The 24725-nt window shown below is 32.2% G+C and overlaps 3 protein-coding genes across 3 annotated transcripts; 1 reads left to right on the forward strand and 2 right to left on the reverse strand.

Moving 5' to 3' along the window:
• The first annotated feature begins 379 nt into the window (after positions 1-379).
• LOC111711552 (xanthine dehydrogenase) lies at positions 380-2947 on the forward strand. The gene is made up of 4 exons (XM_023485936.1): positions 380-525; positions 619-682; positions 892-943; positions 1197-2947. Exons 2-4 carry the CDS (start codon positions 622-624, stop codon positions 1351-1353), a joined length of 270 nt encoding a protein of 89 aa, XP_023341704.1. The 5' UTR covers positions 380-525; positions 619-621; the 3' UTR covers positions 1354-2947.
• A 2553-nt stretch (positions 2948-5500) lies between these two features.
• On the reverse strand, positions 5501-6189 carry LOC111711543 (keratin-associated protein 5-3-like). The gene is made up of 2 exons (XM_023485926.1): positions 6176-6189; positions 5501-5870 (listed from the first exon to the last, which is right to left on the reverse strand). Exons 1-2 carry the CDS (start codon positions 6187-6189, stop codon positions 5501-5503), a joined length of 384 nt encoding a protein of 127 aa, XP_023341694.1.
• A 9224-nt stretch (positions 6190-15413) lies between these two features.
• On the reverse strand, positions 15414-24448 carry LOC111711551 (uncharacterized). The gene is made up of 10 exons (XM_023485935.1): positions 24379-24448; positions 24131-24199; positions 23618-23676; positions 23342-23429; positions 21833-21906; positions 20965-21056; positions 17813-17922; positions 17075-17176; positions 16082-16193; positions 15414-15664 (listed from the first exon to the last, which is right to left on the reverse strand). The coding sequence occupies exons 1-10, from the start codon at positions 24431-24433 to the stop codon at positions 15490-15492; spliced, it is 936 nt and encodes a 311-aa protein (XP_023341703.1). The 5' UTR covers positions 24434-24448; the 3' UTR covers positions 15414-15489.
• Positions 24449-24725: the final 277 nt, after the last annotated feature.

The following is a 24725-nucleotide window of genomic DNA, read 5'->3' on the forward strand; positions in this document are numbered from 1 at the left end:
GGGGAGAGGGGTGAGGGGGGCATTTTACACATTTTCCAGTATTTTTTATCTCAAGTAGGACATAGAGGCCGGGGGGGATGGGACGTCTGCCATCCTGTGTATTTGTCTTTATTCGTTATCGGTGAAAAAAATAGATAATGTAAAAATCAAATCCCTTTCTAATTTTTCCTTTAAGAACCCATCTCTACTGTCAAGAGATTTTCCTTCCACTTTTTTCTGTTCAATTTATTTTTTCTTCTTGCTTCTTGATTCTTGTTTTTACACTTTAAGGCCTTTCCAAATAGTTCTTTTAACATCGAGTTGTGGAGCAGGTAGGAGAGAGATAAGGAGGTTTGTAGGAAGAAGGGTATAGGGGATTTCTCCCTGTGTTCCTTCATTTTATACTGTTTCCCAGTTAGGGGAATTAAGGAATTTACCCATAACTGCACCCCATACGCAAAATGGGGAGTTGTGATCACTGAAAGCTCTATTGAGAGGTATCTTCCATGGCAGTCCAGTCCTCACATCTGGTCGAGTAAAAAACCGGTATTGTTGTGCATGGCTTAAATATATATTAAATATATATATTTGTAGTGAGTAGAAATATTTAATTTGAGAAAATAATGAGAATCATATCAGGAGATGAATGTTACCTTGTTGAGAAACTGTAGAGCGCAGCTAGAAGCTGTTTTCTCATCAAAAGGTAGCTTAAAAAGATAAATATAAATAAGAAAAAACTACAAAACCCTTTATGCACTGCACATCAATATGCCAAAAAAAACCAACGTGGTTTTTATTAAACTACACTACAGGCAATGATTAGTTTAGAAAGATTTTTTCAGTTTTGATATTTTATCTTTTAAATGAAATAAGTTTATTTATTTTGTCAAAAAGCAGATTTTTTACTTTCAGGAATTGGTGAACCCCCGCTCAATCTTTCGATATCCGTGGTCACTGCTTTAAGGTAATTTTTTATTCATTTATTGTCTAGTTTAATTTATTTTTTCATTTATAAGTTGGTGGGGGAGGGGGGGTTTCTTGAATATATGCCCCTTAATTTTAATTTTCTAATTTTAAAGCAAGTTTTTCAAATTTCTTGTAAGTAGTGGTTAGTTCTAATCTAATTGAATACACCACCAATTATTTCCTGTAGGCATGCAATGCAGTGGTTAGTTACAGGAAATCTAATTAAATAAAACTCTTATTATTTCCTGTAGGCATGCAGTGGCTAGTTACAGGAAATCTTGCAATCTTGATCCCTGGTTCCAGATGAGGATACCGTTTACTACAGAGCGTATATTCCGAGCTTGTCATGGACTCATATCAGATGAAGAGGAGAATATCTTGACTAACAAACCATATACTCATGTTTAAGCCAATTATTATTTCTAAAAAAATATGTGAAAATTATAATACTATAGTCTGTATATCGTACAGTCTATACCCCTTTGATTGATTTAATGTGATGAAAATATTTTTATTATTCCTCCTATTTATAAAGATGGGCATTGTTTTTGTCAACAAACAACATGTTGAGAACCAAAAAAACGAACAATTTAAAATCGTTCGAACAATCTTGGTCGTTCGTGAACGATTTCTGAATATAGCTCGTTTGAACACGATCATTTTTTTTATTAAATGAACATTTTTAAACGATTTATTCTAACAGCATTTTAGTTTTATACTAGACGAACGATTTTTTTCAAACTACCTTTTGAATAAAAATCCTTTTCACCTTTTTGAACAAACAAAGTTACAGAAGAAACAAAGTTTAAAAAGTTCCAAAACCCTAAATCTAGCTAAATCTCTAGCTATACACGTATATGATATGATATATACACGTATATGATATGATATATACACGTATATGATATATACACGTATATGATATGATATATGATATGATAATTAATTATATGTAGCTTAGATTTATTATTTTAATATAATATGTAATATACATTTTAACTTAAACCTATACAGGCTGGGAGGTCTGAATCTATGTATAGCCTGGGGGAAGGGGCGTTTGGCGCCCCCTAGAAAAAGGCCTGAGAGAATAAACATATGGTTGAAATTCATGTTCATAGACCATTTTTTCATGGGCCATCTCTAAGAAAAAAATGAGACCGATAACTTTAATAGTTTGGGTGCCAGGGAGGGTGGAAAAAAAATTCCTAAAAAGGGGTCAAAAAAATGAAAAAAATATTTTTTTTTGTTTAAACAAATATCAAAGTTTCTACAGGCATTTTTCAAAGGCTTTTTTAAAAATATAGTTTTTAAATCAGCTTTAGTCACAAAAAAGTTATGGGCTATTTTAGATCCTTTAAATATTGTTCAATAAAACAATAGAAACATTACGTGGAATTCAAAGAATTTGTATCTGTTCAACCGAAAGAGAGCCAGCTCAAGGCCAAGGGTACCGTTGTGAATCGGGCCTGAATACTTTTCACCTGAAATTACATTTGAGAGTGAATATGTTGTTTGTATTTGATTGAATTCATTATGAATATAGAAGATAAATTTCTGAAAAGACTCGTTTTTTGTGGAACAGAGTCGGCTGTCAAGTTCTACTTACAAGGGGACCCACTAAGGATGAGACTTCAGAGAAGATTGTACGGAACTTGCTTAGTCTGTTTTATTGCATTCAGGGTTCCTTGTAGACCAAAACTGGCCTAAATCTTGTGAATTTAGTATTCCATCAAAATACTAAATTGAGTGCAAATCCAGCTTCAAATCGTCATATTTTTAGATATTTTGGGTTGTCTTTGCAGTCTCATTCTTTGTGGGTAACCCAGTATATAGGGTGATTAAAATAAAGGAGTGGCACTGTTTAAAAAAAACACTACAGTTAACCCCTAAATAAGCTGCCATACATCGAAAGAATTCATCAAACGTCGTATTCTTATCTGATAATTGAATGTTGCAGATATTTAGTTTTTTTTATATGTCTCTGATAAATCCTGAAGAATTTTTCAACAGCACTGCATTCTCAGTTCACCTACCTTACATAGCCGGTCTGTCCCTTTAAATGATTTTAGGGAGCTTCTTAAAACTATTCCCACATATTCATGGCTATTTATTTTTTTCGCAAATACTGAGATTTACGTAAAATAGTATAAAACCCGTTGAAAAATTGTCAAGACGACATTTGATAAATTCTTTCGATGTATGGCTTATTTCGTGTTTGACTGTATACAAATTTTGTAGGGATCATGTGGCAGGGTTGAAAAATATTAAAATGAAGTAAACAAATGCAAAAACAATTTAATAATGATAGAAAAATCTGACTAACCTTTTTTTGTCAACAAATATTATTTCTGAAGAAATCAATTTGAAATTTTTTATTTTATTCAAGAAGACTTCTATCAGGGGCGGCTCACGGCATTTTCAGAGGGGATTGAAATTTTTAAGTAACATTCATGGAATTTAGTCATTTCGTCAAAAACTATTTTTATTAGATATCTTCTTGAATATAAAATGAAAGGTTTAGAATAGGTCTCTTCTCTCTTCTTGCGCCCCCAATTCTCCAAGGGGGGGGGGGTGAGGTTAACCCTTCCTTCCCCCTTAATCCTTCACTGAAATATATTGATAAATAAGAGAGTTATCACAAAAAGTCCACGCAAAAATCAGTACAGATTTGCTCCAAACATTACCAAATCTTAAAAAAAACGACGATTCAAAATTTAATTCATAATATCGAGAATTAGAAAACTCAAGTCAATGCTGGGTTTCCAAGATAATAAAAAATGCATTTAAAACACAAATCCTATATATTATCTGAAAGGGGTAAGAGTTCTCTCCCCCCCCCCCCCCCCCCCAACCATCTATATATTTATTGTCCCTTAATACACTAGGATAAGTATGGATATCCCTCAATAAATAAAAACCCTATTTTCTAAACATTTATTCTATATTTCCCCCAGAATTCCTTTTCTTTTTATAACTTTCTAACAATTGTGTATATTTGCTTTTTTCATTTTCCAATTTAAAGTTTAAGTAGTATTTGATATTGAAAGAGATTGAGACATGCATTTTTATTCGAAAAATTGGTGCAGACAAAAAATGTAATTTTTTTTCATAAGGGTTGATGTTACAAGGCAATAAGTATAATTACAAGTGAACTCGAGAATTGCAAATATTGTACATGCATGGCAAGTTGTCTTAATAATTCCAATGTAAATATTTAAACGCCGTTGGCGTAATATATGTAACAAATCTAGATGCGATTACTCTACTCAAAGTCTAAATATAAGATCACACTTATCTCTATCTCTAGCCAAAACTCAAGGCTCTCTCTATACGTCTGTATAAATCAAAGAATTCTATTGAACTCTATTTATTTATATACAGGTGAATAAACTGACCGGGCTATCCCGGCAGGGTCAACATACAGATAATTAAGATATTTATATTATTAGAGAACATAGATAACGTAGATAGCATTATACTTAATACAGAATATGTTACATATATGATAATATATTTTTAAAAATAACCTTCAAGCTTGTCTTTAAATCATTTTAACGTTAATAACAATAAATAATTTGATGAATTTTGATGAAAAATGTATAAACAGCATCTTTCCCACATTTTAAACACCTTGCTTGTCTCTATAAATTAAATGTAAGTTTAAATAAAAAATAAAAAAATTGTAATAAATGTTATGCAACATAACCTTACAGAATAAATATGTAGATTGTAAGATGTGAAAACAAATTAAATAGAATTTTGTTTCCCTGTCTTTTATATTAAAAATTTTGGTTAAAAGATAAAAGGATAAAAGTCTATTAATTGAGATATATCCATTAAACAATAGAATATATTTGTTTTATCTTTTTGAAATGAAAGAAAACATACATTAAAATATATTATTATACAATACCAAACAAATAATGTTTTCTTAACAATCTGAAGTGTTCGGGTCTCGATTTTTGGAGACCTCGAAAGAGTCAAAAAAGAATGTTACACCTAGGGTTTTCACTTTTTTGAAAAAAGACTTTTTTACCGATGAAAGTAAATTAAAACTATTTAATAATTTAAAAAAAAAAACGTTTTCAAATTTAAAAAAAATCGGATTTAGTTTTTGAAAAATAAAAAACGAAAAGATTTTTCTGTAAACCGACCATTTAAGAAATCTTGCTTTTTGGATATATTAACCCTAATAAAAGATCGATTTCATTTAATTTATGTTAAAAGTAAAATTTATTTGATTTTTTTCAGATTTACTTTCTTCACCGATCTTCATATCAGAGTTATCAAATATTCCATAAAAAGATCTAGAAATATTAATAATAAATAATATTGGTTTATTTTTAATTTTTCTTTTAACATTTATTGTTTTTATGCATTTGATAAATTGGGCACAGTCGGCACAGTCAGAACAGTCAGCACAGTCAGCACCGTCAGCACAGTCAGCACATTCGGCACAGTCAGCATCGTCAGCACAGTCAGCACCATGGGCGCAGTTAGCACAATCAGCATCATGGGCACAGTTAGCACAGTCAGCGAAGTCAGCACCTTTGGCTCAGTCGGCACAGTCGGCACACTTGCCACAGTCGGCACACTTGCCACAGTCGACACACTTGCCACAGTCGACACACTTGCCACAGTCGGCACAGTCAGCACAGTCGTTACAGTTGGCACAGTCAGCAGAGTCGGCACATTCAGCCCTGTCGGCACAGTCGTCACATTCAGCACAGTTACCACAGTCGGCAAAGTCACCACAGTCGACACAGTCACAACAGTCAACACATTCTCCACAGTAGGCAAAGTCAGCACAGTCGACACAGTCTGCACAGTCTGCACAGTCTGCACATTCCGCACAGCCGGCACAGTCGGCACAGTTGGCACAGTCAGCACAGTCATCACTGTGGGCACAGTCAGCAGTGTCGGGACTTTTAAATTAGGACCTTTAGATTTCAGTAGAGTGAATTCATTAGTCATTAACCAACTTTTAAATAAGGAACTATAGATTTCAGTAGAGTGAATTAATTAGTCATTAACCAACTTTTAAATAAGGACCTATAGATTTCAGTAGAGTGAATTCATTACAACGAAAAAAGTTTAATTTTTTTAAGACCTGAAAAAAATTATCCCATTTGTGCTATCTTAAAAATCTGTGGAATATATTTACACATTTTGGTACAAATTTTGTAAGCACGGGGCGAAAAAATGTAGAAAACGTTTTTTTACCACCAACCTTTGCCTAATCATTAAATAAACAATTAGAAAATTAAATTCAAGACAACTTCGAAATTTAAAGAGTTTTACGTCGTCTTTGCAGTCTCGCCCTTTGTGGGTAACCCTGTACTTTATTTCTGGATAAAAAAAAAATCATAGAAATATGATTTTCCAGCAATTCTTTATTATTCTTATTATTCAAGAAGAATCAATTTATTTTATTGCTTTTTCCCTGATATTAAATTCAATGATATATGTTTTATTTCCATTTCTTATTTATCTGTTTATAAACTCAATAATATATTTATTTGCGAAGTTTTCCGAAAATTTGATTATACTTCTGAAAGATGTTTACCATTGGAAAACTAAAATACAAAATAGTGAGATTTTTTATTGAGTTTTACAAATACATATTTTCCTATAAATTCTATAATTTTTTGAGGCTAGAAGGGCCAGGTCGGTTCCTGGGGGCGGGGGGGGGAGGGGGGATTTGACGTGAAGCCCGCCGAATTTTCGCACAGACGCACGGAAAATTGACATATCGCCACAATTTTGAATTTGGGGCTATTTACTCTAATATACAGGGTGTCCCAAAAAACATGGGAATTCAGTGACGAATTCGATATCGTCTTTATGAATAATTCTTTGATTTAGTATAGTGATACCTACTGAGAAAGCTGTAATCTGTAAGAGTTTCGTCTGCTATGTTTACATTTTGTTTGTTTATGTTTTGACTGCAACCGGCTGTACTTAGTAAAACAAGAAAATTACAGTATACAAACAGAGTAAACTTGTCCGTATTCACTGTTCATCTTGCGGAGACATTATAGACACATCTTTGCAGTCTTTTACCCTTTTCATTAAATAAACTCTAGCAGACATAATAATATTAAGGCTTTTGAAATTAGGTATTACAATGCTAATTCATAACAAAGACGATATCGAATTCGTCACTGAATTCCCATGTTTTTTGGGACACCCTGTATGAAAAATTCAAGGCAACAACTCATATTATCAAATATTCAGCGAGACGGTTTTACAATTTATTATTATTATTTACACAAACACGAATAGAAATAAGAAAATACTATACGAATCAATATGCATGAATAAAGATTATCCAGAGTGAAGAGGATCTCCAGGGGAACCTATTATCCAGGGAGCTGGTCTTCAACTGATTTTATTCCCCCAGCTTCCCTCCTCCCTAGCCTAGATCATAACCCTAGCCACCCCGGGGTTGTTCGGCCACCTCTCCAACGCCCGGGCCTCCAAGATAACGGAAAATTAGGCGTCGCTTGGGTTATTTATAGAATTATCATATAAACACAACTAGAACCGTTATAATTCTGAAGTTTGCATACGGGGTGGAGGGGGGTGGGGGCATGATACCCCTAGAAAACTATGATTTCAGCGATCTTGAGGTCCTTTGAATCGCTGATTGTAAAAGATCAACCAAAATCATAACATCATTACATTACATCTATAGGGAAAGCCCAGCATAATTATCTAAGTTTTAAATATCAACTAGACTGGCATACACCATCAGCTTGGAAAGATAGGGATTAGTAAATCAGAGTGTGTGGCAAGTGTCCAGTTCTTATCAAGGAACTGCAGTTTGCATATGACTCTCCATTTAAAGAGATGCAAGTCCGATTAACAATGGTACCCTTGAAACTATACTGATCGGTATAATTGCGGAGGATAACATCCTTTTTCAAGCTGGAAATAGTGTTTAATTCTGTTACTTTTCGCATTGTTTGTGAAGCAAAAAATGCATGCGCAAGACATTTTTGTAGATAAACCACAAATTCAAATAATAAGTTTTCAAAAACAAAAGAACATTATTATCTGATTCACAATGTACCAATGTAAATCGGACATGCCACCCTGACAATGTAGGGTCACTTGAATTTAAGCTTCACAGTTCCATGAAGCGAACAAAATTCTCTGCAAAGTTTTATTTTTATTTCTAACTAGCGATTTTTCTGACGTTTGGCTCTTATTTTCCGATAACTCTCTTATACTCTCCCTTGTTTCCTATTTCTCCCTACATTTCCTGATTACACCTTAATTTCTTTGTTCTTCCCTTATTTCCTAATTATCATTCTTCCCCTAATTTACCAATACTATGATCCAGATTTTCTTTTTATCACCTGAATTCCCCTCTTACATCCAAATTTCTCTAATTAATCTGTATTCTCTTCTATTGTCTCTAGACTTTCTAATTTACATCCGCACCCCTCTTAATTCACCAATTTCCTACTTGTTATCCAATATCCTCCTAATTTACCAATTCCCTCCTAATTTTCCAATTTCTTCCTAATTTTCCACTTTCCTCCTAATTTTCCACTTTCCTCCTAATTTTCCGCTTTCCTCCTAATTTTCCAATTTCCTCCTAATTTTCCAATTTCCTCCCAATTTACCAATTCCCTCCTAATTTTCCACTTTCCTCCTAATTTTCCACTTTCCTCCTAATTTTCCGCTTTCCTCCTAATTTGCCAATTCCCTTCTAATTTTCCACTTTCCTCCTAATTTACCAATTCCCTCCTAATTTACCAATTCCCTCCTAATTTTCCAATTTCCTGCTAATTTACCAATTTCCTCCTAATTTTCCAATTTCCTCCTAATTTACCAATTTCCTCCTAATTTACCAATTCCCTTCTAATTTTCCACTTTCCTCCTAATTTACCAATTCCCTCCTAATTTACCAATACCCTTCTAATATTTCAATTTCCTCCTAATTTATCAATTTCCTCCTAATTTACCAATTCCCTCCTAATATTTCAATTTCCTCCTAATTTTAGAAGATTTCCCTTTATTTCTAATCCTGCTGTATAATTTACCAATCTAAGTAGAGTGCCACGACTAGGCCTTGCTATCTTCTTAAAAAATAAATCATAAAATAAAAGACAAGTAATGACCGTCTTTTCGAAAAAAGTTGTTATCGTTATTTCTGTTAACAGGAATTGTTCGTCTTCAGGGTGTCCCAATAAACATGGGAATTAAGAGACGAATTCGAAATTTTCTTTTTAAAGAATTAGCATTGTGCTATATACTCATTTGATCAAATTAAAGTTATGTCTGCTAGAGTATATTTTATGTAAACGGTAAAAGTTTGTTTTCAATCTATAGACAGAAAAAATCTCAAGAAATATCATGAATCAACCAAGACCGAAATATATTTTATATAAAATGTGGAACTAACATCTATTTTATTTACTCTACAATTGTTTGACCCATCACCATCACCGAATTTTTAAAATTTATTATGTTATTCTGCAAAATATTGTAACAAATAGATTATCAAGTATGATTATTTTTTTGCGTTGTTTTCCTATTATGCATCACCATGACTAAATCAAAAGATCATTTACAAAGACGATCTCAAAATCGTCTCTGAATTCCTTATTGGGACATCCTGTATTTGAAAATACCACAGCTTCTGAATAACGATTACAATTGAAACATTGTAAATTCAATCGCAATTGGTCAAAATAAATTGGGACAATTTAGGCCTGGCTTGTGGCTTCACTACAGATCTTCTCAAATGTATAAACATGATGAATCTGTGTAAGAAAGTCGCGTAAAAAAAGTTTCTGGAAAAAACCTGTAAATAAAAGCTGTGGGAAAAAAAATCCGAATTTTCTCAAGTCCTAGGAAAAAATGTCACTGGAAATAAAATCCTGTGTTTTGGATTCCCGGGACTTTTTTCCTAAAATATTATGGGGGCTGTCATTGTCAATAAAGTCTCAGGAAATAACATCACAGGAAATAAAGTTCTGATGATAATATATCCGAAGAAAAAAAAACCCCCAAAAAATCCTAAATCTTGTGAAAATGAGGTCAAGTCTAACAAATTTTTATAAAAAAGACTTTTTTACGCATCTGTGCTTTGAATATGGCCATCCAGGTGTTTTTAATATCAATTGTCCTTTTTTTGTATTGTTGTAAACATCCTTTGTTCCCATTCGTTTTCTAATATCATAGGACTTTTTTCCCAGGGACGTTTTTGTATAAAATCATACTGGCATGGAGTCAGAAAAAAGTCCTCGAAAGCAAAGTCTCGAATCTAGATAAGACTTTATTTCCGAAGACTTTTTAATAAAAGGACTTTTTTCCACAGGACTTTTTTCCATAGGACCTTTTTAGTGCGAAATATCAGGACTTTTTTCCGGAAATTTGTATTCCAAGAAATTTTTTGGCGGTTACCAACATGAAGTACAGACAGTGACCCACAAAGAATGAGACTTCAGAATGGACTGGCACTGCACGAAAAAGTGTTATTTTTTCCCCATTAATTCTATTCTTTTAATCCGTACAATTTGTCTGTTATAAATGTGAATAGCTGTATAAAAGGGATCGTATTTGATCCACTTATATAATCGTGTTCTTTTTCCTACGAGACAATTTAAAGTTGTTCAATTGTTTATTGATATTTGTACAGTAAACTCAGTGAACCGGCCCATGCAGAGCCCGTTCTCTCTTTAAAAATGTATGCACATTGGTCGACGACATGTCGTACTTTGGAGGATGATAGTTTAGCCGCCAGATGTCTACGCTAAATTCTAATCTGATAGATAGATAATTCATACGACCAAAATTAAGAGACGTCCTGTGGTAGACCAATGTCGTGATAGAAGGAATGGCCTCTGTTAAAATTTTTTCCTAAATGAAGACGACAAAGTGGAACATCTTTCTTATCTGCTTATGTATTTATTTTTCAGCAAATTTATTTCTACTTTTTGAATCTGCCAAAAAATTGAGAGGGAACTTTTGTTAGAAAAGAATGCAAACTTACTCATGTAAAAAAGTCAAACTCTCCTTCAAATCTAGTTTAATTCTGGGTATTCTTTTTAACTATATAAGGGGGGGGGGCGTCACCTCCCTCTGTGGTTTTTTTTTCTAAATAACTTTAAAAGGCTTACATTAGAATGCTTAATTTTTTTTTACTTTTTCAACATCATATAGTTTAAAGTTGTAAACATATTTTGCTAAACATTTGCTAAGTACTCTTGTATATGCTAAAAATTCAAGGCAACAACTCGAATTATCAAATATTCTGCTAGACGGTTTTACAATTTATTATTATTATTTTTATACAAACACTGATAAACTAAAAATACTATAAGATCGATGAAAATGAATAATAGTCAGTGGAAGATGGATGCTCAGGATATTCTTCCACCTCTCATCGAAAGGGTTGATTCACAACTACCCCCTCTCCGCCAACCTCCGCCGCACCCTAGCCTGGATCTTAACCCTAGTTCCCCGGGCTTATCGGGCCGACTCTCCTGCACCCCGCCTTCCAAAATAACGGTTTACTGGCGTGGCTTGGGTTATATTTAGAATCTGTTTGGCTTGTTCGAATTATCACGTAAACACAACTAAAACCGTTATAATTATAATGTCTGTACAAGGTGTAGAAGGAGGGGGGGGGGGGGCATGATTCCCCTAGATAACTATGATCGCAGCGATCTTAAGATCCCTTGAACCACTGATCGTAAAAGATCAACAAAATCACAACATCATTACAGTACACTGTAGGGGGAGGACAGTCAAACGACGGGTCGGTGTTTCAAACAAATCCGAAATGCTTGATAACTTTTTCATTAAGCTACGGGGCTTAAACTCTTTATTTAAAAGCCCTTGAAAAATGTATGTAATAGCATGTGTCACATGTTAATATTTGTGAAAAATAAAAATGATTAATTTTGATTATTATTCCATTTTGACGTACGTGAAACTTTTTTTTAAAAAACCCCCAAACCATTAAAGTTAGACATCTAATTTTTTAATGAGCAGGCCTTGAACAAAAGTATTGAAATCTAATGCATACTTGATCATTGACAACGCTTTAAAGGGAACCATTGTAAATCAGGCAATTGCCATCTTTGTATGGAGGGTCACTTGATATGCTTACAGTCCGGTAAGGAGTAAGGAGTAAGGAGAGATAAAATATCCCACAAGGAGGTTTAAATTAGAATCACTTTGATTTTCAGAAGTTATTTTAAAATAATAGAATATTGAATTAGCTCTGGAGGGATTTTCATTTTTAAAGATTTGGAATATTTATATTTGTATACAGTTTACATCTACGATTTAGAAAAAGTTGGATTTGATTTGAATAATGTGTTCTTTTGTGAATACAATCAGTTGACATTTATTCTTGTTAAGAACCCTAATTGGTTCACGACAGTTGTGATGTATTGGAACATTTATCTATATTTTACAATCTGTGATGCTTCTTATTTACTGAATCAGGAGAATCCATCATTTTCATTCAACTTGTTAACATATTTATTGGATAATTGGATGAACAAGAGGAGATTTTAAAACCCATCAATGTTGTAGATCCAAAAGTTTTCTGAATAACAGAGATTTAAAGATTTAAAAATTGTTAAATCAACGTAAATCTTTTTCTATGAATGACCTAATATCCCATATTTTTAGTTCAGTTTTCATAGGATGTAAATAATCCATTTATCCAAAGCAAGTAGAGCCACCCACTCAAACTTGTTCGTTAACAAATAGATAAATTAACGGATAAATTAACGGATAAATTAATGGATAAATTAACGGATAAATTAATGGATTAATTAACGGATAAATTAACAGATAAATTAACGGATAAATTAACGAAGAAATTAATGGATTAATAAACGACTAAATTTACAGATAAATTATGGATAAATAAACGGATAAATTAACGGATAAATTAACGGATAAATTATCTTAAACCAATTATATTTGTTTACTAGCAGTTATAAGCCATACATTCACTGCAAATGTTTTGTGCGTTCATCAACAGTACTTTACCCAGTCCTACAGATTATTTAAGAGCATCTGGAAAAATAAACGATTCGAGAATTGAGTGAGGAACTCGAGAAGGTCAAACCGTTTGAAGGACACACTCAAGAAATACAAACTTCTGAAAGAAAAACTCCTGAAATACAAAATCCTGCAATACAATATCCTCAATACAATATCCTGCAATACAATATCCTGCAATACAATATCCTGCAATACAATATCCTGAAATACAATATCCTGCAATACAATATCCTGCAATACAATATCCTGCAATACAAAATCCTGAAATACAATATCCTGCAATACAATATCCTGAAATACAAAATCCTGCAATACGATATCCTGCAATACAATATCCTGTAATACAATATCCTGCAATACAATATCCTGCAATACAATATCCTGCAATACAATATCCTGCAATACAATATCCTGCAATACAATATCATGAAATACAAAATCCTGCAATACAATATCCTGAAATACAATATCCTGCAATACAATATCCTGAAATACAAAATCCTGCAATACAATATCCTGCAAGACAAGACAATCTCCTGAAAGAAAAACTCCTAGAAGACAAACTCCTGGAAGACAAACTTCTGGAAGACAAAGCCCTTAAAGACAGACTCCTGGAAGACAAACTTCTGGAAGACAAAGCCCTTAAAGACAAGCTTCTGAAAGATAAACCCTGACAGAAAAACTCCTAAAAGACAAATAGACTCTTAAAAAAGAAAACTCTGAAAAGACAAAAATGTAGACTCTTAATAAAAAACCTTCAGCAAAACAAAATAAAAAAACGTTGAAAGCCAACTTTTAAAGACAACAATGCCAAAAAATACTTCCGGATCGTACAGTATCAAATTGTACAGGGTTTCCCACAGCGGATTTGACTTGAAAGACGCCTTGAAACTATTTAACCCTATCCCTGCTGGGGTACTTGAAAACCAGGATATGCTGGGGGGGGGTACCCCCCCCCCACCAGGAATAGGGTTAAATATGAAGTTCCTAAGTGTAAACTAGGTCTTCTGCCTTGAATGTGGTCTTTAAATGGCTTATTTAACAATTTGGCAAAGAAAGAAAGAAGTGTAAAGTTAAAGAAATTTATGATCTTTTCTGAAGTCTCATCCGTTATGGGCAAAGAGAACAGAATATATATTAGAGGGGAATTTACTAGAAAAAAGTGTAAAACGGCCATTTTGTTGTACTGTTTCCATGCTGCAGGTGTACTTTACATATTTATGCTATATAAACTTTTGGGCCCAGGAATATAATTTTATAGAAAATCTAAAATTAATATTAAAAGAAAACCAAATTACGAAATAGGCTGGTTTCATAATTGACCAATGATCATTTCACATAGACTCTACGCCTTTCACTTTACAAACCAATTCATCTAGTGAAATAGTTCTGTGTCAACTACAAAATATATTTCATGTTCTTTAACTTATTTAAAGTCATAAATTGACTATGTTAGTCATTTTCCTGTTCCACAGTTTAATGGGCCTTACTGTAGAACTGTTGCCTCTACCCTTTGTATTTGATAAAAATGGGCTAAAATTTGACGAACATAAAGTTTGTAGGATTTAAAAAAAATCTAAATACGCATTTTATGTTTGAACATTTGATTCGGACTTTTTACAAGCCATTTAAAGGTAGTTACACTCTTTTAATTAAACTACCTTTCGTTCGTTCTTTAGCTAAGAATTTCCGTACTTTTAAAATACTTCCTTCTTTTTTAAAAACCAACAATTACTGGTCGTTGACGATTTCAAAATTTGCCTTTTTCTAACAGACTCTTGCGTTAAAATAAAAAAAACTTGCCGCCCATTAACGTATTTAGCTCTGGAGTACGTTTCCCAGGCAAATATTATCATTTATTATGCGCTATAATTTTATGATTAGTGCCCGGCGATTTTCAAAAAAGTTAACCCCATTCATGGGTTCTTGTTACCTACAAAGGATAAGACTGTAAAGACGACTTAAGACTAGAAACTTGAAAAATCATAAATACAGGGAAACAATCGTCTCTGAAGCCTCGTCCTTTGTAGGTACTCCTGTATATAATTGGGCGAAGGCCTATGTGCCTTTTTACATAGACAGAATGATACCCCTCCCAAAAAAAACCAGATAGACAACCATTAAAATAAAAAAATGGAATAATTGAGACATTTATTTCTTTTTATGAAATCTTAAATACTTCATAAAAACCAAATAAATAGTCTTTTTACTAAATTCTACTCCATAATGAGGGTTAAAAGATAACTTGAAATTACGTCTATAGTCCCTTCGAGTTCTGGTAAAAATATCATGCAATATAAATTGTGTTTTAGTTGTAACATCCAGACAACAATTTTGTCATTTCTTTAGACAAACAGCTAATTTTTTAAAAATCTACCAAAACATAGATTCCCCCCGCCCATGGAAAAAAATGTTACTTTCAATAATACTATTCTAAATATTTATTATTACTATTAAAACATAGTAAGATTAGGTACAACAATAAATATATACTGAGAATTCTTATTCCTCTGTAAAAAATGCAACTGTATTTAGGTTTGTGGCAGAGTCTTTGTTTTGTTTTCCATTGCCGCGTTCTATTCTTTTCAAACAATCGTCCTTGTTCGTCACCATTCCGTTCAGATCCAATTCACTGGCACATGCGTTGGGGTTAATTTCACCGTTGGGAATATTGTTCCTGAAAATATCAAGAAATTATTTTTAATTTTAATTTTTAGTTTTTTTAGAATTTCAAATATGAGAAATAACGCCATTGAGTTTTTAAAAAAGAAAGGAAAATATTTATGGCTACGAAGGATAAGATTTTTAAGAAAAAAAAACATTTAAGAAATCGACCATAACCTTTTTGTTTCATTATCTACAGGTGTAAAAATACTTCGTTTTATAAACGCCTTTGTAAAATAAATCACATCTTAATATTTGTCTAAAACAAATTAAACCATTTTTTAAATTTGTTCGATCTTTTTTTACAATTTTTTTTTTCAATGAGTTTGTCTTGCACAATTGGGCTCTTAACATGCCTTGCAACCCCTCCAGGAAATACATAGATAGATCCCCCAGACTGTGTATGGTTTATCATTAACTGTAACTATACCTTGACCCTTCAGTACTGCTCTTAGCACTAAACTTGCCAAGAGAATGTTCCATTTGAACTGCTACTGCTGGATACAAGATCAAGGAAATCAAAAAGTCCTCGATCAGCCCTCCTACAGAAAAGAAATAGTAAAACTTATTTATTTGTTTTAAAGAAAAAGTTTTTTAAATCTCATGTTGTATCTGTTTTAAAAAAGACTCTGCAAAAAGATAATCATGATAGGAGGAAAACAAAATTTAAAAAATATATCTACACATAAAATGTCCTTTTTCTTACAAATTTCTTTTAATATTTGAAAAAAAATGATTTATTTATTTTAACACCTATAATAATTAAAAATAAAATAACTATTTAAAACACTATTTTTTTGGGTCGCAGTGTTACAAAGTTTTTTGGACAGAAATTTTTTCTTTATAACACCAAGGAGTGTTGAAGCTGGAAACAAAGAAATTTTATGTTAAAATTTTACAAATATTCTTATTTTATAAAGAACCGTTATTTTTTTCTTGAAAAGGACAGGCTTTATCTGTTTTTAAATAAATATAATTTAACCCAGTACTTGGGAGACATCAACCAAGTTTATAAAATATCGTTTTCTAAACTTGAAAGTGAATTGTTGAAAAGGGAATGCTGCAGATATCTAGTTTTTTTAATTTATTAATTCAATTGGTCTCTTCAAATATGTAGTCGAAAATTTAATGGCTATTTATTAATTTATACAATTATTGATATTTAGGTAAAAACAGTTAAAAACCCGAAAAAAAATTGCCAAGACAAAGAAGTTCTTTCGATGTTCTGAGTTTAACTGTAACATAGGCATTAAGAAAATCCTATAAAAGATAAGATATTGCTTATTTTGTTCAATAAATTCTGAAAAGACAGAAAGATTATTGTAAAGGGCTACACAATACAAAACCCTAACCGAAATTTCAAAATAACAAGAAAGTAATAAGACTAAACCATAGATTTATGTTCCCCACTGTATCTGTATACCTGGAATACTAAGATGTTCACGAACCGATTGTCTGACTGTAGCGATGATAAAACTATGAATGATATAGGAAACCCACGCCATTGCCCAGAATCCATCCACAACTAAAAATATGATAGGTTTCGTAAAGAGAAATGATGACAATAATCTACCAGAAGGTAATGATTTATTTTGCACACTGTCCCTTTTCTGCCTTCATATTCATTAAGTGAATCGTACAATTTGCCCGGCCTAGCTGCCTATAAGTCGGTACGGTAGTTCAAATAAACCGGCAGAGTTTACTGTGTGTAATACTTGATTCCAACAAAAATATTAGTAATTCTCTCATATATTTCTGTAGCATAAATCCGCAAATAACTAATGTAGCGAAACCAGGTATGAAATTATTAAATTTTAAGTTAGAAAAACAAGTATCGTTCCGTAATTTTGCTCTTTCATATATCTTCAGCTCATTCATATATCATAGCAGAGTAACAAATAGGTTTTTGCCTTCAATTAAAACAATTTTGGCAATTAGGAAAATTAGCAAAACAAAAAATACAATTTAAATGTGAAGTCTTATACATTGTCGACAACAAATTTTGATTTGTCACAAATTTTTCAAAGCTACCAAAAAAGCAGAAAAATCTGTGAAACTTGACATGATTTTAAAATTAAAAACAAAAAGGTTGCCGTTAGGAAAGCAGATAAAAGCTTAATTAATTGCTAGAAGAAAAGTTTTTAATATTGGCCTAGAATACCTGGCTGTAGAGCGTGAAGTATTATAAAGAGTAGAAGGAAGGTGTATAAACTAATAAGCTTAGTTAGATAACTTTCTGATCCGGATACCAGGGCACTTGACTTGGCAACACTGAAAATATAAATAAAAATGATACTCAGAGGGAAAACATAATTTTTAATGATTTTGGGCAAAACAATTTAAAATTTGACATCAAAATCCATTTTTTTTCATTCTTTTAAACAATACATCACTGCATACTGAAGAGTTCTGTTCAGAGGTATAAATATTTGATTATAATAAATAATTATTTTAACTGCAATATTCAAAAATTTAAAGTGATTTATTCACACCAATTTATCTGATGATATTCAATGCTAAAAGAGCTGTTGTTTGCCACTATTTATTAAATAAATTGAAAATACTTTATGGTAATCTTTAAATTCAATGCAAAAACTTTGCAAGGTTTGCTATCCAAGAGTTCACATATAATTCATTAATTTAATCCAGATAATTCGTAAAAGATTTATTTAAAGGGACAGTAAAGGAAAAATGAAAGGGGGTATAGGCTGAAAGCTAATCACTTTATCTCTTGATCGTGACCCATGAAAGTTTTATCTGATTTTCCTGTCTCGAGAAATTGATATAAAACTGTGTTAAAATTATACGAAAATTCAAATATGTAAAATTTAGAAAATCTGAAACTTAAATCACGTGACTAGAACTATCCCCAATGGCAGAGCAGTATACTGGTCACGTGTGTCCGCCTGTATCACGTGACCACTTTACTGCACTGCCATTGGTGGAATTTCTGGTCAAGTAATACGGACGTAAAAATAATATTATGAATTAAATCTATTGAAAATAGAAATAACAAATATAAAAGTAAACCTAATTTACAATTAGCTTTCTCTGGGATATCATCGTTTTCAGATTGGTTGCTTATTTGCTGAATATGATCTGTTTAAAACCACTACTTTTATACAAAATTGTATATATATTAATTTTCGTATATATTTGACACAGTTTTATATCAATTTCTCGAGATAGGCGCATCAGATATAACTTTCATGGGTCGCGATCAAGAGCTAAAGTGATTCGCTTTCAGCCTATACCCCCTTTCATTTTTCCTTTACTGTCCCTTTAATTTAGAAAAATTTGAATTGAACTTTTGTCAATTGAATACAGTCCTTAAATGGCATAATTAATATGATTTTGTAAAGAAAGAAAACATTTTTACAGTTGCATGGCATGATTAACATATGGAACCGAACAGTACAAATTCCATACAGATGTCTCTGAATTAAGTAATTATTACAACGTAATTTAGCGAAATTATGATGTAATTTTGCGTAAGTGTATAATCGATTACGTTGGATACCCTCGAATTAAGTCTCATTTTTTGTGGGTAATCATGTATTTCAAAAGATGTATTAATGTTTTCAAACTGAATTGGTTCGCTTTACTACTGTGCATTGTATGATATAATACTGTGCAGTGTACACTATACAACATTGCAGCGTACACTATAACACTGTGCAGTGTATACTATACAACTGTACAGTGTAAACTGTTCTAATGTGTAGTGTACACTATAATACTGTGAAGTGTATACCGTACTACTGTGCATTGTACACTGTACTACTGTGCATTGTACACTATACAACTGTGAAGTGTACACTGTATTAGTGTACGGTAATAAATGTTCTAATGTGCAGTGTACACTATAATACTGTGCATTGCATACTATACTACTGTGAAGTGTACACTGTATTACTGTACGGTGTTAACTCTTCTACTGTGCAGTGTACGCTATAATACTATGCAGTGTATACTGTACTACTGTGTATTGTACAACATAATACTGTGCACTGTACACTATAATACTGTGCATTGTAAACTATAATACTGTGAAGTGTACACCGTATTACTGTGAAGTGTACACTATAATACTGTGCAGTGTATACTGTACTTCTGTGTATTGTACACTATAATACTGTGAAGTGTACACTATAATACTGTGCAGTGTATACTGTACTACTGTGCATTGTACACTATAAAACCATGCATTGAACACTATAAAACCATGCATTGAACACTATAATACTGTGAAGTGTACACTGTGTTACTGTACAGCGTTATCTGTTCTAATGTGTAGTGTACACTATAATACTGTGCAATGTATGCTTTACAACTGTGCATTGTACACTATAATACGGTGCAGTGTACACTATACAACTGTAAACTGTACTACTGTACTTTTGTACAGTGTAAACGGATCTAATGTGTAGTGTATACTGTAATACTGTGTATTGTACACTGTAATACTGTGCAGTGTACACTATACAACTGTAAACTGTACTACTGTACTATTGTACAGTGTAAACTGTTTTACTGTGCAGGGTGAACTATAATACTGCGTAGCGTACACTGTACTACTGTGCAGTGTAAACTGCACTTCTGTGCAGTTTAAACTGTTCTACTGTGCAGTGTACACTTTAATACTGTGTAGTGTGCACTGTACGACTGTGCAGTGTAAACTGTACTTCTGTGCAGTTTAGACTGTACACTAAAATAAGGATCAATAATTTTCTCACAAATGATAAATCAATTATTTCTGACAACCCTATTCATTTGATGTCAAACTCAAATAGGAGTATAGGAGTGATACAACTCCGTAATAGGATTTAACCCTACAAAGGTTGGGGGGTCTGAATCTATGTATAAATAAATATATATCAATAAATAATATTATAACTTAAGTACCCTTTGGCAATATGATGAATGGTATAAACATTATGAACCTTGTGGCAGTATGATGAATGGTATAAACATTATGTGTGGCAGTATAATGAATGGTATAAACATTATGTACCTTGTGGCAGTATAATGAATGGTATAAACATTATGTACCTTGTGTTAGTATGATGAATGGTATAAACATTATGTACCTTGTGGCAGTATGATGAATGGTATAAACATTATGTACCTTGTGAAGTTGTGGCAGTATGATGAATGGTATAGACATTGTACCTTGTGGCAGTATGATGAATGGTGTAAACATTATGTACCTTGTGGCAGTATGATGAATGGTATAAACATTATGTACCTTGTGGCAGTATGATGAATGGTATAAACATTATGTACCTTGTGGCAGTATAATGAAGATGTTACCTGTAAGGGGCAGCGAAGATATTCAGAAAGAATTTTGACAACAGAATTAATCTTCTCTTAGTTCTCTTGTGAAACGATAAGGAAACCATTTCCTTAAAATAAAAAAATATAAAAAATAAAAAAAATTAGAAAAAAAATAGTTAAGTAAAACACGATTAAAACCAAAAAAAACTGTCATGTTTTAAACAACTAAACCCAACTCCAATTCAGTTCCTTTTACAAAATTAATCAATTTCTAGCCCTGTTAAACATTTTCTTCGTAAAACTACATGTTTTGATTTTTACTTTAATTGAGAGTAAAGATTGATATTAAATACGAAACCATACAAATAATAAAATCTTGTAAATGCAATAAGATTGAAAACTTGGATAAATATAAATTAAATGTAAATATATTTTCGTCTACTATTTTCTTGAGTAATTCTGTGGAAAGAATTATTGAAGATTCAGGGAATACAAAAAGTCCAGATTAAGTAACATGAAAAACCAAAGGATTCATCAAATAAATGTTAAAAACAATATTTTTAAAGAGTTAATGCAGAAAGTTTAAAGAATTGAATATAGAAGTTTGAGCAAAATATACCAACAATATGTATATGAACTTTAAAGAGATTTTAAGCAAAAGTTAAAATAACCCTCAATTTATAAAGTGGCGTATCTGATTTACAACGGTATGAAACAAACAATATTTGACTGATGAAGGATGAATGAGATAGCTCTATTTGTCTAGATTAAAACGAATTTTTTTAAATTTTGGTTTTTACCTCGTTATTATTTTAATCGATGTTTAAAGGGTACCGTTGTGAATCTAACAACCCATACTACAAATTAAGGATATCTTACATTGTAAAAAATATAATTTCCTTACCGCTATAGGGTCTGCTAGTAGAGTATCAAGGATATCAATGTTAAAGCTCTGTCCACCATCGTCTGGTACATCACCTAAATTTAGCAAAAAAAAACTGAAAACTTCTCATCCTTCTTATCTTTGCAACCTGATGGTCCAAATCTAAAATTGGACATTTAGGTCTAACAGATTTCCAAGTTTGAATTAGTTCTATATAAAGCGCTGAACAGAAAGAGAAGGTCAAATTTACTGGTCCAACACTGTGCCCTCAAAGCTTCCCTAGTTCTTTTACGCAAAGACAGAAAAAAAACTGTCCAGATATATTTTAGAAATTCAAACTATTTATTTTCTTTCAGTAAAAAATGACCCGAAATTTACTTCAGTTTGACGTGATGTGAATTAGAAATAGGAGTTTGAACCATGTGTTCACTTCTAGATATTATAAATAAGTTAATGTTGAACGTGATCCCATTAGAATTCCATTGCGCAGAGTTGCGCAGAATTGCGTGGAACTGCTTAAAATTGCGCAGAATTGCGTGGAACTGCTTGGAATTGCGCAGAATTGCTTGGAACTGCTTGAAATAGCGCAGAATTGCGTGGAACTGCTTGAAATTGCGCAGAATTGCGTGGAACTGCTTGAAATTGCGCAGAATTGCGTGGAACTGCTTGAAATTGCGCAGAATTGCGTGGAACTGCTTGGAATTGCGTGGTAGTGCGTCGAGTCCTCGCAAATGTTGGAAGCCAAGTTTACCTGTGTTTACAGTATTTATGAAGTTTTCGAATGGTTGTTAATTTTTTTAAATATTATCAAAAGAGCCGAAGTTTGAAAGTTTAATTATGAACCTTGCACATTGCACAATGCACAATGCACAATGCCCATATTATCACGAATGTTATGTTTGTGTGATGCAGAACATATATTTATAATTCAAATTTGAGTTTAAATTAAACTTACTTAAAGTTTTATTGACATAATGCGAATTAGTGCAAAGTAAAGGCAAAATGTTTGTAAATTCCACTGTTGAGTGTAGACACACGTTCAAGCAATATATTTCATTTATAAAATAGCATGTCTGGTACAACATTAACCTTTAAAGCTATATTTGGTCAAATATGCAAATAGATATCCATGCAATAATGATTTTGTTCAACTATGATTTCTCTGAAAAGTGACTTGAGGATTGTTTACCACAGAAACAATGGTGTAAATTGTCAGAACTAAACATTTTTCTCAAGATAATATGTTTAAAGGGTACCGTTGTAAATCGGACATGACCATCGTCTTTAAATAGAAGATCACTTGAACAAACATTATTCTAAAAATTTGTAAAAGTCTCAAAGTCTCCCTCAAGCACATATGAAAAAATAATGAAAATCAACTTTCAAGCTTTTAATGAATATTTGAAATAGTTATCCTTATTTCATGGGGGGGGGGGGGTGTTATCGCTTTTTGTCGTCTGTTTCATTCCAAAATTTATTTCTTGAAAACTGAGTTTTTTTAGATGATTTTCAGTAATTCTGGTATTTTACCTGCGGACACCTCTAGACCCCGCCATAGTGCCAGACATCCCAAGGATATCAGAACAATATAGATCACACCAGAAGCAATAGCAACAGCCTATACAGTATATTAGAATACAGTGCATGGTTGCAAAATAAAAAAAAGATTTTTAGTTATCAAGTACACACATTATCGTGCAAATGTTTCAAACTATAAATTAATATATTTTATACAGAAAATTGCTTTTTTTTAATTTGCATTCTATTTTTTGAAGTTTTAATCAAAGTTAAAAATAATTAAATTACCTGAAGTGCGTTTAGAACCTTTGTTCCCCCAGCCACGAGCAGAGCTGTAGCTGTTAGTCCTAAAAAAGTATATTAAAAAATTTAGTTAAATAAAAAAACCTTGTTAGAAAAAAATATCAATTGCAGAGGTTGAGCTGTTCTAATCCAATAAATTACAGAAACAAAACTAGTTTTTTGAAAAATAAAAAAAAACATTTACAGAGATATCCAGATAACGATGACAATATCTATACATTTTTAAGACTTGGTCAACTTCAACCTTTTTGGTTTACTTTTAAACTACAACAGTCTTATTTTATACAAAAGTTATAAAAGGAGTGAATGGCACAATCCTGTTAGATTTCTTCCTGGAATTGTGCATATTTTAGTTAACTCTGTTACCTTCAAGTATAGCCCATGTTACCTTCAAGTATAGCCCATGTTACCTTCAAGTATAGCCCATGTTACCTTCAAGTATAGCCCATGTTACCTTCAAGTATAGCCCATGTTACCTTCAAGTATAGCCCATATTACCTTCAAGTATAGCCCATGTTAGCCGCTGTATAGCTGGTGGGTCAGGATGCCCATTAGATGCTAGACAATCTACCAGCAAGTTCAATTTTAAAAATATATTAAATTTTTGAAACTGCACTTGTTTCAGAAGCCAATGTCTTTTTTAGATATGTAGATATATGTTATTTAACAAGTGTAGGTGCAGAAAGATCTTGAATATTGAATATTTTTAAAATGAAAGATGAAACTTTTTCCATATTGAAACTTTCCTATAACTAACGATCCCGAGTCCATAGAAGTCACAAAGTACAGGATGAGAGACATCAGAGAGAATCCACTAAAAAAATTTCAAATATAAAGAAATGACTACTTGCCTCATTCTTTCTGAAATACTAGAACTTTGATTTTCAAATGAAATATATTATACATTTCAAAAGATCAAGATTTGAAATATAAATCAAAAAAAAATAAAGAGTTTTAGAAGATTAATAAAACTAACTAGCTTGAAGTGTCCAACGTTGCCCGTGGAACTTGAAAAACACTTTGAAAAAAATGCCAATTTCGTAAAATAAAAAAACGATTTTTTAAGCCTTTTTTACTCCCTGCATACCAATGG

Source organism: Eurytemora carolleeae, unplaced genomic scaffold (genome assembly GCF_000591075.1).
Source record: "Eurytemora carolleeae unplaced genomic scaffold, Eaff_2.0 scaffold1179, whole genome shotgun sequence".
Lineage (NCBI taxonomy): Eukaryota > Metazoa > Arthropoda > Copepoda > Calanoida > Temoridae > Eurytemora > Eurytemora carolleeae.